Below are 17355 nucleotides of genomic sequence, written 5' to 3'. Positions count from 1 at the left end.
TGTCTAGAAGTACTAACCTGAGTTAGAGAGCCATGTCCTGGCTCTGTGACACCAGACAAGCCTCCTGTTTGAAACCTCAATTAATACAATAGGGCCCTCTGATACTCACAGTGTATATGTTTTGGTCAATTTGTAAATTTAGGAACTAAAACTTTATCCCAGTTAACCAAATTTATAGCAGCTATCAGGATAACCAGTATCATATAGACTTGAACTAAATTTTATCCCCTTGAGTGTTTGTATTCAAGAGAAAATATATTTTACAGCTGAGATACAGGCAGCATCTCAACCCCAATATTCCTTTTAACTGTGCAAAAATTTATTTTGCTTTCCTTTTTTTTAATGTTTGCTATATGCCTTGAGTAACATGCATTCAACTCTGAAAAAGACAGTCTTGCCCTTAAGGAACCTACAGCATATTGGTGGAGACATTTAAACACACACCTATCAGGCACATAGTGGAGCATCTACCTCTACCAGGAAGAACCAGAACAAGCCTCCCAAGGACATGAAGTCAAAGCTGAGAACAATTAGAAGATCCATACGAAGCTCCTTGAAGAGTCAGTAGTGAATAAAACACTCTACCCTTAAGAGATTTGTGGGCTAAAGGAGAAGAGAGCTCTTCAAGTACTTCCTTCTCAAACAATATGTCAGGGTTCCGGAAGGCAGACAATACAGCAATTGTCTGGAGTGGGGTGGAATCATCATCATGGTTTCACAGGGAAGGGGCATTTCAACTTGAGCCTGAGGAATAGTAGGAATGTTCTAAGGGGAGATTATGGGGAGGATATCCCGGGAAAAATAAAGAGCATGAGCTAAGGGCATGAGGGTGTGAATGGGCATGTACACGTGGGGACAAGTAATTAGTTCAGAGCATGGAAAACAAGCAGAGTACACAGGGAGGGGAGTAGGCACACCTCACCAATCTGATTTGTTGCGTGCTCCTTGGCCCTGCATAGTAATTCTGCCTGATATCCAACAAATTATCAATGCTGGCATTGGAACTACCTGTAAAAGAGTTATTCCAGTGCTGTTTATAAAATACACATTAGAAACACTGAGCGTTTTTCTTTCCCTATACGAAAAACTTCTGGTTTAAAAGATAGGGCAGGGTTCATTAGTAGAAATCCAAGCACAAGCTGTGCAGATATCTTGTGCAACAACCTAAATTCCATAGCAGATGATGTCACCTATAAATGCCTTATAAATGGAGCCAGTCTTCGGGTGCATCTGAACAGGTGATCTGCACCGATACCCAGTGCTACAGGCATGGCTGTCTCAGTGCTGCGGCTGACAATTGTCCTAGGACTACTTGTCTTCATCCTGACTTGCCAGGCTGGTGAGTGCTTCTAAATGCAGCTCATGCAATGTGCAGCAGTCAGCCAGGAGTGGAGGGAGGTGGTGGCACTGATCCAGAACATAAAGGGGAAAGAGGAGAAGGAGGCTTTGGGCAGTGCAGAGACAGCACTGGACGGGGGGACAAGAGGCAGATCTAACAAAAAGAAAGTAGGATTTTTATTTTAGCATGCCTCAGTTACAGCCTCTAATCTCAGTGAATGTATGAAGTTTGGGATGATCGTTTTTCTTATATATTCATGTAATACAGTGACACTATCATATTATAAATTTCTTGACAGCGGGGGGGGCATTTATTTTTTGATGATTCTAACTAATAATGTTCAAAGGTAAAGAATATATACCGTGGAATAAGACTCCTAAGCCTGATTCTACCACTGCTCAGAAATGTGGCTTCAGGCATGTTATTTCACCTCTCTGGGCCTCACATGTTAAAGGGAATATCAATAGTTAACTTTCTCATAAAGTTATCATGAAAGCTGAATAAAACTGAATAAGAGACTAAAGTCTGGTCCTTAATAAGCACCCAATTAAATATTAACTGTTATTGTTATCACATATTATCTCATTTGATTCTCATAATAATCCTTTGAAGTAAACATTCAAAGTTTTATCATTTCCCTCTCAACAGGTTAACAAACAGGGGCGCCTGGGTGGCGCAGTCGTTAAGCGTCTACCTTCGGCTCAGGGCGTGATCCTAGTGTTATGGGATCGAGCCCCACATCAGGCTCCTCTGCTATGAGCCTGCTTCTTCCTCTCCCACTCCCCCTGCTTGTGTTCCCTCTCTCGCTGGCTATCTCTATCTCTGTTAAATAAATAAATAAAATCTTAAAAAAAAAAAACAAAACAGGTTAACAAACAAAGCCTGCAGAAGGAAAGTCACTTGGGCAAAGACACAGGTAGAAGAGGCATACCTAGGACTGAAACCCCAGGTCCTTCGATTTTGTCCATTATGACTAAGCCCCTACATCTTCCGTGTCTGTCCCAAGCACATAAGGGACACAAGGCAGCTTGTAAGATTCTCCTTCATTTATTTATTTTGTCCTGCAGAAGATGGTGAGCTCTTGATTTGTCTTTATTCAGGATAGGTCAGAAAACACAGCCAGTGCAAATAATTTAGTAACAGAGCCTTTTGACATGTTCTAAATGTAACTTGGCAGAACTCAACACTGTCAGCCACCCACTGTCCACCAGCAGAACATATAGGCAGATACCCTAATGGAACTGCGTAGAGAGGGTCTCAGGTACTACCGTGTCCAACAACTCCTAAAGTCATCACCACAGTAAAGTGAAAGATGAGATTTATATCCTAGGGACCAGTCCCCAGCTCTGTCTCTCACGAACTCTGAAACTGGTTAAATCAGTCCACTGCTTTGAACTTCAGCTTCTTCATCTATAAAATGTGGTAATAATCAGCTTCACCAAGTCAAATGAATATGCCTTTGCAATCACATGGCTAACTATAAACACTATACAAATACAGCAGTACTGTATTTTTTTCCAAACTTTATGATAACATTGACTGAAAAACTCAAACAAGTACTTAATGTAAATAAAAGCTAGTCCATATTATATTTGAAAAGAAAAAATATTCAACTATTGGCTTTGATAATTTGTTTCTGGTATGTCAGACTTCTTAATTTTTATTATTTTTATATTATTATATTATATATTATATATATTATATATAATTATATTATCTTTATTATTTTTATTGTGTTTTACATTTTCAAATGCCTTAATATTTTAATCACATTTTTTAATTTTTATAATCTCCTAAAGCACTAGAGAAAAAAGCTACTATGAATCATTTTGTTACTATTAATATATTTTATTATATATATATGCGCCCATTATTATGGATATATATCCATAGTAATGCAGCAAGCATTTATTGTGGGTTTACCTTGGATCTGGTACTGTGATAAGTGGTACATATATATACACACATATATATAATATGGATATATAGATACGGGTATATACATAAATATGCATACATATACATACACATATATGATACGTATGAAAGATATAGAATATATCTTTCAATTCTGACAATAACACAATGGAGAAACTGAGAAAGAGTGGTTAAATATTGTGTGCAAGGTTACACGGTGGATTTTTTGCTGAAGACAGGAATCAAAGTCAGGTATACAGAACGCCAAAACATATGGTCCACCATCTCTAAAACCTCTTAATATAGCTGTGGTCCAAGGCCTGGGGACAAAGATCCAATCTTCATACATACTCTAAACCAGGGCTCTTTGTATAATGAAAAGCTAGCATTTAGTGTCATATTAAAATAAAAGGTCAGTAAAATTAACTTGTTATGCAAGTATGCATATAGCAACATAGGAAAAAGGAACTCAATTTTCATGCAAGGGATTGCTGTTTTGTACCTGGTAAATGTCTTCAGGGGAAAACTTGAAGACAGTATTATATCATGTAGATAATGTGCTCTGTGGAGTTAAAACAATTTAGGCTCAAACTGGCTCAGCCAGATTCTAGAGGTGTCATTTTAGTTGAGGCATTTAATTTCTCTAAGCACTTGTTTTCTCTCCTATAAAACCATAATGTCTTCACTGAACTAAATAAAGATTAAAACATGTCATGAAAACAGTCTCCCAGTACTTGATCAACAGGCACATCACAAATTTCCAGTCTCTTTCCCTCTTCCCGCGATGAAAACACAGCAATTCTGTTCACTGTGGTGGCCCTGCACTCCTTGTAAGGATCATGTCTATATATGTTTGTTCATACCTTAACTCTTAGCATATGCTATGTACATAATGGTGGGCTCAAAAAATACTTGCTGAATGAAAACACCAAGAGCTAAAGGAACAAATACTTGGTGATTAGTATACTGATTTGGTTATAGGTTCCAGACTGGCGCTCCTATCAAATCTTTTGTTGTGGCATAGTAAACAACAAATGCCTGCAGAATTGAAAGCCACATTTTTTGACTAAGAGTTTTCATTTTAGGACATAATATAGATGGGAGGCTTCTAACGTAATTTTTGACAGCTTCCACACAAAAAGGTAGTTACATCTTCATTCACAATCAAGGGGAACAGTGTCTAGATGTTGGGACTTTTTGAGTCAAAACTTGTCGTGGGGTTACCAAATGAAATACAGGATACCCAGTTAAATTTGAATTTCAGATAAACAACGAGTAATTTTTTAGTTTAAGTATGACCTAAATATTGCATGGTCATTCTTACACTATAAAAAGTATTTGTTGTTTATCTGACATTTAACTTTATTTGGGTATTCTATATTTTTATTCACCAAATTTGTCAACGCTACTTGTGAGGCAACAATAAAACTGAAAGATAAAAGTCCCACCTTATCCAGGCACTAGAGTCCAGGGGGGAGGCCGCTCGAAGATGCTGACACTCTTCCCTTACTTTTAATCTCTTGAACCATTTATACTACAAAGCAAAGCCAAAACCCTACAAGGGACTTTGCATGTCCCCAGGCTTACTCTCTGGATCATTAGTCCTCATTCCAAAGGCCACTTGACTAACAGTTAAGAGTAAAAAGTCTGGGGGGCGCCTGGGTGGCACAGCGGTTAAGGTTAAGCGTCTGCCTTTGGCTGAGGGCGTGATCCCGGCGTTATGGGATCGAGCCCCACATCAGGCTCCTCTGCTGTGAGCCTGCTTCTTCCTCTCCCACTCCCCCTGCTTGTGTTCCCTCTCTCGCTGGCTGTCTCTCTCTCTGTTGAATAAATAAATAAAATCTTTAAAAAAAAAAAAAGAGTAAAAAGTCTGAATTTAGAGTTCTATCCTCTCTTGCTATTTGTGAGATCTCCTGCAAGTCACTTAATCTTTTTAGTTGCTTAGTCCAGTGAGCTAAGAACTGCATACCCCATAAGAACAGTCAAGGGTAAAATCACATGGCATTTGTAAAGTCATTATTTATAGAACTATCAAGCGATGTACAAGGTGTAGAATTTCTCCTTGTCATCATCCTTATACTACTCTCAATCTTTAACATACTTGTGGTTAGATCATAACTTTTCTGTCAAAACCCATACAGCTCATTTTTGTTGTTGTTGATATTTTGTATTTTATAAGTAATCTATGTTTGTTGTAGAAAAATTAGAGAATATAAAGAAACAAAGGTATTTCCACTGGAAAACAAAACAAAACAAAACAAAATACCCACAAGGCTATGCAGTTCAGCACAGAGTGCTTTTGGATCCAGATTTTAATACTGCTCCGACATGGGACTGAACTCTATTTTGGCCACTTACTAACTCTGTGCTTTGAACTAGGTCCTTAACTTCTCTCAACGTCAACTTCTTGACCTTTAGCTTGAGATAATAGTTTTGCCTACTTCACAGTGCTGCTGTGAGAATAAAATGATGTGACAATGCATGTAGAGTCATGCTGTCATAGTCTATCCTTAACAAATACTACCCATTATTATGTCATCATTATTATCATTACCACAAGCCAGGAATTGCATGGAGAAAAATACATTAAAATGGGCATTCTGGGGGTGCCTGGTGGCTCAGTCCATTAAGTGGCTGACTCTTGATTTTGGCTCAAGTCATGATCTCAGGCTCATGGAATCAAGCCCCTTGACTGGCTCCTCACTCAGTGGGGAGTCTGCTAAGACTGTCTCTCCTTCTGCCTCTCACTCCACTCACTCTTGCACTTACTCTCTCTCTAAAATAAATAAATAAATCTTTTTAAAAAGGCAGGGGGCATTCTATATTTCAATCCTGGCACTGGCATTTACTAGCTGCTCAACTTTGGATAAGTTACTTAACTTCCATGAGATTCAATTTTCTCAATAAGAAAGGAAAACCATGTCCACCTAAGTACTGATATGTGTCGTTTTTAGGAATAAGTGAGATGATGCATGTGAAAACTTTGTCCAGGCAGGCATTAAATGTTCAATATATACAACTGTACCAGGCTGTATAATTAGTGAGAGGGGATACAAATCGGTTTAGGGGCTCCCTTCAAAGAAAAGAGCTTTCCCTTTCTTATTCCCGAGAATGACCGGAGATTCTGTTCTGTTTTTCAGATGACAAACCAGATGACAAGCCAGATGACTCAGACAAAAACCCAGAGCCAGAATTCCCAAAATTCCTAAACCTCTTGGGCACAGAGATCATTGAGAATGCAGTGGAGTTCATCCTCCGCTCTATGACTAGGAGCACGTAAGCCCTGAGACAAACCTTGCTTTTGTCCAGTTCACTGTTGGTAATGACCACATTGTATTAAAATGAATGAGAAACAAAACTATGCATGACAACATATTATTTGAGTTGAAAAGTATTGCCCTACCTTCAGATATATTTGCCTCTGAGTGAATTTTCCTAAACTCTTTTGGAGTGTGCACATTCCCAACAAGTGATTCCATAAAGTATTTTCTATCTCAGGACCAAGTAGGAAGGAGGAAGAGCATTGGACCAGGGAACAGAAGGCTAGGTTCTGGTCTTCACACATGTACTACTTGACTGGGTGACCTTGAGCAAGGCCCTCCTTCTCTGAATGGCTGAATGGCTCAGTTTCCTCATTTGTAAAGTTAAAAAAATAAAGGACCCACCAGTGCAGGCACTGTAATTCTTTGGTGAAGGTGGTGGGTAACGATGTGTTCACTAGTGAGAGGTGTCCTAATGATGTGTTCACTAGTGAGAGGTGTCTGTCACTAGGATGAGTCCTGCCTTTATTTTCTAATTTAAGAAACTCAAGAGGGTTAGCAGAGAGTAGCTGATATCTCTTCAGAGACAATCTAGAGAACCTCTCATATGAGTGTTGATCATGAGGGATTGCCATCGTGGCAGGGCATACAGCCCAGAATCTTCCTAGGGTTTTCTACCTGCTTCCAAGCCCCTGTGCCCAACACCTAACACATTTTACTCCAATCTACATAGCTCTGATTTTCACTTCTACTTCACCCTGTTCTCATTCGACCCACAGTAATCTCCCTACCTTCAGCTCTCCAGGATCCAATTTGTTCTGAATTTCTAGGTGCTTTCAATCTCCACTTCACTGAGCCTCTGTCTCTAATTCTCTCCTTCATAGACCCCTAAGCCCAGTTTGACAAAGTGTAGTCTAGAATCCCCTGGACAATTTATACAAAATGAAGTTTCCTTCATCCCATCTTGCGTCTTCCTAGGACAAAGCTAAGGGTATGCTTTTTAACAAGCTTGCTGGTGATTCTGATATCCCATCAATTTTGAAAGCTCTTGATTAGATGCTCTGCACTATATGGCTTCACCTTAAAGGTCCATGTATCCTTTAAATTTTTATTCATATTTTGTGTAAATATGCATTTTTTAAGGGAAATGCTTCTGACTTTTTTTTAGATTCTCAAGGGGTCTATGAACAATAACAGATTAAGAAACACTTCTATAGAGAAGTAATCAGGGGCCATGTTGTAATCTCTGATTTGCTTAGATCAATATATTATCAAGTGATGGGCAGGATTCTGCACACCATCCTCACGCACAAATTACTGAAACTCACAGGTGTTTATTTTTGTATTGTTATTTTTCCTATTGTGGTTGCTTTTGCAACTGTTGAGTTTCAGTGATTGTTAATGTAAACAAGGAGGAAACTGACAAGGAAGCAAGAGTAACACCCATTATGTGCTAAGTACACATTATACTCCAGTTGAATTCACATTGTTACAAAGCACAACAAGAGCAATGCAAGGAGTTGAAGCAATAATATTTCTTTTTATTCCTTACTTGGGAAATTCCCAGACATAAAATAGTACTTTTTTTTTTTCTCTGTTAACCCTCAAAGCTCATTATCTGAAATACAAGACAATCGCTGTCAGCTCTGGTTTCGGGAATGGCACCTCGACTTCAACCATTTCCTCTTTTCCTCATTGTTTTCTAAATAAAGGATGTTCTTTCTGTTTCTGGAACTTAAAATCATCTCAGGCTCTCTGCCCCGGCTTTCATTTCCTAAAATGCTCTTTTTCCTTCTCTCATGGCTAGTGCTTTGTCCTATAACTCATCTAAAAGTCACCTCCTCAGAAAACAGTTCTATAACCACTTACTCACCCACTCACCCTATCTTCTCTCATTCCCTAGTTCTTCTCCCTTACTTTACCTTGTTATAGTGTTGTTATAACATATATCACCATCTTTATTTGTAATCATGTAGCTGTATGAAAGTAGGGACCAGATCAATCTAGCTCATGGCTCTAACATATACCTTATAGACTGAATGAGACACTCAGCAAATAATTGTTGAATTGACTAATCAAGGAAAGGTATCTTAGACATCAGATCTAAAACCCATTACTGCAATTTGAGAAATCCTGAAGGATCTTTGTTGAAAGACACAGCAGTCCTTGCTCAAGGAAAGAAGCTAGCTGTCCTTTCTCTGTCCAAGGGAAGACCATAAATATAATGGGGATGGGGAATGGGAGGAGACCATCAAGAAATGTTCCGAAGTACTTAGTGTATACAAAGTAGGGGCAGAAATTGTGAAGGAAAAATTTAGAATGTAAATCCTTTCTCAAAGATTTGCAGTCCTTATGGTATGATGACATAGCAAATGCTGTGATGACTAATATGCTAAAATAAATGTCAGTAAAATATCACAGGTAATTTCTAGAAAATGGAGCTGTCACTGACACCAGGATGCTTAGGGAGGTGTTTATAGCAAGGATGAGATGCAATTTGGGTCTTAAAAGATGAAATGAGATTTGACTGGAGAGAATGACAGGAATGAGGGAACTTCATAAAGATGAGAATTTTCTTTATTTACTCCAATATATCTGATGCCTAAGTACCGTGTCAGACACATAATAAATGCTAGTTATGTGCTTTCAGGACTTCGAGTAGAAGAGCATACTTCCTCCACTCTGGATTACTTAAGAGTTGTGTGAACTGGATTCTGGTCACCATTGTTCTGAAACATACACATATTCTTAATTCCTCTAACCCTCGAGAAGGCTCCAATCCTTGTGAATTTCCCCTCACCTGTTGAATTTCCATGACACAACATTATCCTGGTTCTCTTCCTACCTCTAACCATTCTTTCTCATTCTTTTTATTTGACTTATAATCCAATGACTTCCAAAATCAGATGTCTATTGCATTCTTTTTATTGAGCTTCAGACTGAAATGATTGTTTTCTAGAAAATTCCACCTAGGTGTTCTACCAATACCTCAAATTTAACTGGTCCAAACCCAAACCCATCATCCCACAAACCTGCTCCTCCTCCCACATTCCTTATTTCAGTAAATCACATCCCTACCCACCCAGAATCCAGAAACCTCAGGGTCTTCTTGGATCTTTCCTGCTTGTCACCACCTTTCTTGAATTGCTGAATATTCTACTTCTAATTTTTTTTTCCTTTATCGTTGCTTTTCTTCAACTCCAATGAGTAGTTGGCCTAGGAGAGTCATTTGTCACCTCTTTCCTGAGATCTTTTCATTAGATTTATGATTTGTTCCACTGTTTCTGTCTGTCCTCCCTCCAAACCATCCTCTACTTACTGTCAGAGTTATATAACAAAAACACAAGTTGGGTTCTGTTATTGCCATGCTTGAAACCCTTTTGTGAATTTCCATAGCCCGCAAAATCAGAACAAATCCATTTGGCTAATGTTAAATGTTCTTTCCTGAAGCCTATGTATCTTTTAATCGCATATCTCACCCCTGAAGTCAAACACCTAATGCCCCCAGTGACAAATGATTTGTTTCAGAACTGGTCATGTTTGTATAACCCCCCAACATCTTTGCACATGGCTCTTCTCACTGCCAGCAAGGCCTTGGTAGGTAGACTTGTTCACCTAGCAATTTTAATCATTTTCTAAAGTCCAATTCAAAGACAAGCACTGGGTGTTATACGCAACTAATGAATCATCGAACTTTACATCAAAAACCAGGGATGTACTGTATGGTGAATAACATAATATAATAAAAAATATTATTAGGAAAAACAAAACAAAACAAAACAAAAAACAAAGACAAGCTCTGTGAAGACATCACAGACCCCTACAATTACAAAATGCAGGTATTCATACTCTGGATTTTATAATGCTTTGTAGGAACCTTCACATGGATTTTCTTTCCCCCTCATTGTTTTAAATTACTTGTTCATTGTTTTAAATTACTTGTATCTGATTGTATCTATTTTCTCCACTAGACTATAAACTCCTTGCAGGCCACGTTTTAATCATTTTCTCCTTTCAGCAGCTACCGTGTACCCTATCCTTGAACAGTATAGTGCTTCTAGTATTAACTCCTGATTCTAGAGATCTCAGTTTTAGACCTTGCTTTGTAGTTTACCAGCTATGTGATTTAGACAGGTTGTTTAATCTCTTTGAGCTTTAGAAGTTTCTTCATACATAAAAAGAGATAAAAATTCATTCATTTATCCATTTATTTATTATTTCTTTATTTCAAACATTTATTAATGTATACTGCATGCCAGGTACTGGGGATATATTAGTAAACAAATATATCAAAATATCTGTCTTATACAGTTTATATATGAATAGACACCTAATGAATAGATTTGTTGGCAGATTCAAAGAGATAATCGTGCATAAATAGTTTGCATCTACAAACTGTTATGGAAGTCTTAAATCTTATTTATGTATGACATAGGAAAATCTGCAGAAGAAAATTGTGGCTCAAATATTATGAAATATCCTGTGATCATTCTAATATTCTTGTTTAATCTCAGTCATAATTCATTTTTTTCTCTTTATTTTTTTTCAAGAGGATTTATGGAATTTGATGATAAACGAGGAGAGCATTCAGCAAAGTGACTTCCCCAGGTGATTTTAACTTGTAATTTACAACTAAAATAATAGCATATTGAACAAAAAAAAAGGGGGGGTCTTATTTTATTTAATTAATTTGGGCACTCCTGAGTCTACCTATAAGCAGAAAAAGTGTATTTTTTCATTTTTACTGTAGTTTCTTAGACTTTAAATACATATATCTTTTTTATCATCATGAAGTGACTGACCTAATCAGATTATCTGAAGAGAGGAGGCACAACTGTGGGGTGAAACACATAAGCACTGGGAGTTAGGGGACTTGGTCCTATCACAACTCTGCTCACTTGTTTTGTGCGCTTGGCACCTATGACATGAGGGGACCGTGTGCACTAAAGTAGAAGGGCCTATGTAATTGTGCAATTAGTTACTCATGAGAAGAGTGGGATCTGCTGAAGCTAATTCCAGGAGAAAAGACTAACAAGCTCTCTAATCCCACATAGTTGGATTTATAGTAGTCGCCCCTTATCTGTGAGTGATACATTCCAGGACGCCAGTGGATGCCTGACACTGTGGATAGTACAAATCCCATTTATACAAGGCTTTTTCCTATACATACATACCTATAATAAAGTTTAATTTACAAATTAGGCACAGTTAGAGATTAACAACAATAACTAATAATATAGAAGAACTTTAATAATATACTATAATAAAAGTTATATAAACGTGGTCTCTCTCACAGAATATCTTATTGTACTGTACTCACCTTTCCTCTTCTTATGATGTTGTGAGACGATAAAATGCCTCCATGATGAGATGAAGTGACGTGAATGACACAGGCATTGTGATATAGTGTTAGGCTACTATTGATGTTCTGACATTATTGTCATAAAGAGAATCATCTGCTTTCAGACCTCGGTTGACTGTGGGTAACTGCAACTGTGAAAAGCAAAGCCACAAATAAGGGGCAATGACAAACAATATGGTCTGAGTGCTCAGAAACACCCACTATTTCCTTATTCTAGTCTCTCCTGAGAAGGGATATTGAAATATAAAAACAGAAATGATACAGCTGGGAGCCTAATTATTGTATCAGTAGCTAGCATGAACTAACTACATACTGTTTTAAGGATTAAGCTAAGTGCTGTATAGTAGTACCTAATTTCATTCTAACATCACTATGAAAAATGGGTATTCTTCTTTTTTAATTTTATAAGTAAGGAATGTGACCAAGTCACTAATGTGGCCAAGTTAGTAAGAGAAGAGGGAAGGATTTGAATTTAGGCAGCCTGATTCCAGGGTGTGCATTCTATCACTAAGCAGTATTGCTAATGGAGACCAGAGAACAGTGTAAGAAGGAGGCAGTTGAAAAGAGTGAGTAAGCTATGTGATCTTACACATGCCTTCCAGGTGCCCATAGAAACAAAACACTACCGCTTTGGTTAATTGAGTTACCTAACACGCATCTCCAGGAAGTATGGCCTTTCCTAACTTCTATTTCAAATCTGATCTAGGAATGTTCCTTTTCCCTACTGTCTTCATTTTATAACCTGGGTGTTATTAATGTAAGCTCAGCAAGTTACTATCATATTAATCAGGAACTTAGTCCACTCTTTTCCATAAGCTTCTAAGGACAGAAATCAGTTTTGGGCTTTGAAATCAAGAAATGCCCAACCGAGACACATCTGACTCTCACCCCAAAGCCAGCTAAGCTTCTAAGAACATTCACTTACGTTTGCATTTTCCATTTTCATCTTCTCAGAGAGCAACTTACGTCTTGTTGCAAGTGTTTCAACCCTTAGCTGGTTCATTCAGGCTGCTGGTACACGCCTCTACCCATTGGTACCCACACCCTGAATCTTTAGAGTGCTACACTAACAATTCAATGTACAAGACGGTCCAATAGAGAAGGTGCCACAAAGGGGTAGAAAGAGCAAAAGACGTAGAGAAGGAAGAAGTTCAAATTCTAACTTGTCTGCTATTGGTGATATGACCCTGCGGAGGTCACTTGGCCTCCTTGAGTTTCACTTTACTCCTTATTAATGTTAAAAATCTCGGGAACTTAATTGTTCTAGATCTTAATGCCAGAATTTTTTTTAACTGCATCTAAAAAAAACTTTCAGTAGATTTATGAACCAACTGTAGATGCTCTAATGGGCAGGGAGAAATGGCTCAATTTGGGGATATAAAAAAAATGGGCTAGAGAGAAGGAAACCTCTAAGGCAAAGATTAAATTTTGAATGGTTTGATCAGGAATATCTCTTTAAACCCTAGTGACTATACATTTAATAAGTAGCTTTAAAAGTTGCATATGTATGAGAATTGCTGCATCAAATCAAAAGCAAGTCACCACTTTGGAATTAAATGACTCACAGTAATGCCTATTTTTCCAGTATAGATAATGTGGCCAAAGTTCTAGGTATTTCCTAAATTAAGATAGACAGATAAACAGATAGATATCTAGATATCCCATCTTTCTCCTATAACATATGCCCCTTTCTTACATATTCCTTTAGTGCTTATTTAATCTGTACCTACCATGTGTCAGATTCTGCCAGTACTCTCAAGATAAATAATGATGTCCAGCCATTGAGCAGTTGATAGTCTGGGCTATCACTTAGAACAGCGTATCCCAGAACTGTGGAGGGAAATGATAGAGTTATGTAAAAAAGTGCCTTGGACATGCCTTGGAGAAAGGAGGTAAGGGACACGCCTGGAGGAAGGGGTGGGCACTAAAAGGACTTTACAAAGAAGGTGAAGTTTCCCACACATTCTCAGAAGATTAACAGAGAGGGGCAAGGTCTCAAAAGCAACTCATCCAATAGTTGGACACTTCATCAGTCTGAGACTCTCTCAACCTCTGCTCAATCACATTGGTACAATATCCTTATGTTAATAGACTTAAAATCTTATTTCCTATTGTCCAGCATCACTTGAAATAAATCACAGGGATTCAAGTCCCCTAGTGTCTTAAGTCACTAGATGTCTTAACGTATAAATTTCTTTTCTTGTATGAAAAAATCTGATGAACCTCACCAGGCTATTGTCAAAGAAGTAAAAGTTGGGAAAGCACTTCACGAATTCTTAATTTTCTAATTACGTGTTTTGAATTAAGAAAAAATATACTATGGACCCACTAGAGCACATGTTTAGACTTGCTGAGTTAGAACTTCCAAGACCTGGGAATAAATACATTTTGGGGTGGGGTGGGGGGAATAAATACATTTAACAGGAAATCCTCATGCTGCTGATGAGCAAAACTGCATTGGGCATGACATTACTTAATATCCACTCCATGATGTCTTATGGGAAAAGTTTCTTGTTGAATTTAGAGAAGAAAAAATTTGTCTTTCCTAAAAACTGCTTCTTCTTTTCTCATAAGATTTATGTAACATGCAGGGTGCCTGGGTGGCTCAGTCGTTAAGCATCTGCCTTAGGATCAGGGCGTGATCCCGGGGTCCTGGGATTGAGCCCCACATCAGGCTCCTCCGCTGGGAGCCTGCTTCTTCCTCTCCCGCTCCCCCTGTTTGTGTTCCCTCTCTCGCTGGCTGTCTCCCTCTGTGTCAAATAAATAAATAAAATCTTTAACAAAAACAAAAAAAGATTTATGTAACATGATCTATTCTTTTTTTTTTTTCCTGTCTATCCAGAAACTCAAAGTAAAACTGCTGACTCATTTTATCCCTGAGTTTAACCTATGCACATCCTCCCCTCATCTTGTCAATGATTCTTGCCACATATACCTTGCATTTCATTTTTGTGGTTGCTTATTTCATCAAATATGTATTATAGTTGACTTCATTACAAATTATCTCGCATTTTAAAGTGCAAAGGCATAAAAATGTTAGAGAAAAGATTAAAAATGCTCTGTATTTTTCTTAAATCTTAAACCTTTTCTAGTTGGTAATTGTTTCCCTCTATCTGGCTTGTGTTTCTAAGGACACACCCACATGGCTCCAGAATAACCTAAGGGCAGCCAATCCTGCTTTTCCAGTTCTGCTTCCTGAGTCCTCCGGAACAGAGGCCCCAAAAGCAGCTCCAAGCAAGTTCTCAGGATTCAGGACCTGGCTCAACCAAACACAACTTATTTTGAACATCCTGACTTTGCATTCTTGCCTCTAGAAGTTAGAATAAATGTGTCTGCTTAGGGGTCCCATATTCTACATAACTGAGAAGATTTTTATTGGCAGTGGTAGTAATTTTCCTGGGCATATTTAAAGTTTTTAATGATGCCAAAAAATATACAAAAGTTATTATTAGGCAGAAAAACCAAAGAATGGTTCAAAATAAGGAAGCTAAAGCCCAGATAAAGTAACAAGTCGAAAGTCACAGATTTAGGAAATGACAGGAAGGGAATCTGACCTGACTCCAAAGAACAAACTCTTAACCCATAAAAATGTATGAAGTTTGCGAGTTAAAAGCTTCATACATTCTTTTTGGAAAGTCTTTCAAATACATCTGACCTCCGTCTCCTGGGCTGGGTAAACTAAAAACCAACCATATTTCAAATTAATAAGCTTATTACTGTTCCAGAGAGTCTTCATTATTCTTACAGAATAGCAGAGGGTTGGAGATGGGAGAGTCCTGGAAAAGTCTCTTGCAAGCTCTTACATTTGCTCTGCCACCCCATTACATAGAGGTGGGGGCCCGGTAGCTACTGCTATGGTACTTGCCAACTTGGTCACAGAGGATCGGACCCCTGTATAACCTGACCCAACTGAGCCAGAAAGATATTCCTAGAATTATTTATGTGGTCAGGAAGACCAGACTGAAATCATGGAGCATGACGACAATTATGGCAGTGCTCTGGAATAAAGGATCTCTGTACTACTGCTACTGGGTTCTCAACAGGTGTCCTGCGTCTGGCCTTTCCTAAGCACTCTGACTCTGAAAGCAACACCAGTGTTTCAATAAATCTTCTGTTTGTCTTGCTTCCTATTTTAATAGCCAGCCTATTTCTGCATGCAACACAAAGAACCTTTAATAATACAGATAACTAAAGAGTGAACACCTACAAAATACCAAAAAATACATGTAACTCTCTACGATAAATTCAGACAACCCACCTTCTGCATTTTTCAGAGACTGTGCCAATTTCTTTTTTTACTGAGATATAATTGACATACAATATAGTGAAGGTTTAAGGTATAAACGTGATGATTTGATATACATGTATAGTGCAAAATGATTATAATAAAGTTAGTTAACACATCTATCACTCATGTATTTATGATTTTTTTGGAGTAAAATTTTTTTAAGATACACTCTCTTAGCAACTTATAAGTCCATGATACAGTATTGTTAACTATAGCCACCATGCTGCACCTTATATCCCCAGAATGTATTGATCTTATAACTGCTAGTCTGTATCTTTTGATAACCTTCACCTATTTCCCCCACCACCTCCCACCCCTGGCAACCATCAAACTACTCTCCGTTTCTCTGAGATACATTTTTTTTTTAGATTCCACATATACATGAGATCATAAGTATTTGTCTTTCTCTGCCTGACTTATCTCACTTAGCGTAACGCTCTCAAGATTCATCCATACAGTTGTAAATGGCAGGATTTTCTTTTTTTAGGCTGAATAATACTCTACTTTGTGTGTGTGTGTGTGTGTGTGTGTGTGTGTGTGTGTACTACATTTCTCTATCAATTCATCGATAGACACTTAAATTGTTTCCATGTCTAGGCTGTTATAAATAATGTTGCAGTGAACATGGGGGTATATGTAACTTCAAAATAGTGATTTCACATCCTTGGGATATAATACCCAAAAGTGAGATTGCTAGATCATATGGTATTTCTATTTTTAATTTTTTGAGGAACTGGCATACTGTTTTCCAGAGTGGCTACACCAGTTTCCATTCCCACCAACAGTGCACAAGAATTCCCTTTTCTCCATGTCCTGTCAGGACTTGTTTTCTTTTATCTTTTGATAATAGCCTTTCTAACAGGTGCGAGGTGATATTGTGATTTTGATTTGCATTTCCTTGATGAATAGTGATGTTGAGTACTTTTTCACATACCTATTTGACATTTGTGTATCTGCTTTGGAAAAATATCTATTCAGGTCCTTTGCCCATTTTTAAATCAAATTACTTGTTTCATTTTGTTTTGTTTTTGATATTAAGCTATATGAGTTCCTTATACATTTTGGATATTAACCCCTTATCCGATATAGGACTTGCAAATATTTTCTCCCATTCTACAGGTTGCCCTTTTATACTTCTGATCATTTGGAGACTCTGTTAATTTCAAATATCACATCCTCTTAACCAAAG

The 17355-nt window shown here is 37.8% G+C and overlaps 1 protein-coding gene across 1 annotated transcript; it reads left to right on the top strand.

Moving 5' to 3' along the window:
• Positions 1-1246: 1246 nt before the first annotated feature.
• On the top strand, positions 1247-16274 carry CUNH5orf46 (chromosome unknown C5orf46 homolog). The gene is made up of 4 exons (XM_057307309.1): positions 1247-1339; positions 6397-6532; positions 11067-11124; positions 15010-16274. The coding sequence occupies exons 1-3, from the start codon at positions 1270-1272 to the stop codon at positions 11113-11115; spliced, it is 255 nt and encodes an 84-aa protein (XP_057163292.1). The 5' UTR covers positions 1247-1269; the 3' UTR covers positions 11116-11124; positions 15010-16274.
• The last annotated feature ends 1081 nt before the right edge of the window (positions 16275-17355 follow it).

Source organism: Ursus arctos, unplaced genomic scaffold, assembly GCF_023065955.2.
Source record: "Ursus arctos isolate Adak ecotype North America unplaced genomic scaffold, UrsArc2.0 scaffold_5, whole genome shotgun sequence".
In the NCBI taxonomy this organism is placed as follows: Eukaryota; Metazoa; Chordata; class Mammalia; order Carnivora; family Ursidae; genus Ursus; species Ursus arctos.
The sequence above is the reverse complement of the archived record's forward strand: the minus strand, read 5'-3'. Positions and strand labels throughout refer to the sequence as shown.

What these genes read in the sequence shown, in the direction of transcription:
- CUNH5orf46 (XM_057307309.1), top strand. Translation starts at nt 1,270, where the DNA reads ATGGCTGTCTCAGTGCTGCGGCTGACAATTGTCCTAGGACTACTTGTC. An exon ending in CATCCTGACTTGCCAGGCTG is followed by an intron (nt 1,340 to 6,396) that starts GTGAGTGCTTCT and finishes TCTGTTTTTCAG; the next exon opens with ATGACAAACCAGATGACAAG. An exon ending in CGCTCTATGACTAGGAGCAC is followed by an intron (nt 6,533 to 11,066) that starts GTAAGCCCTGAG and finishes TTTTTTTTCAAG; the next exon opens with AGGATTTATGGAATTTGATG.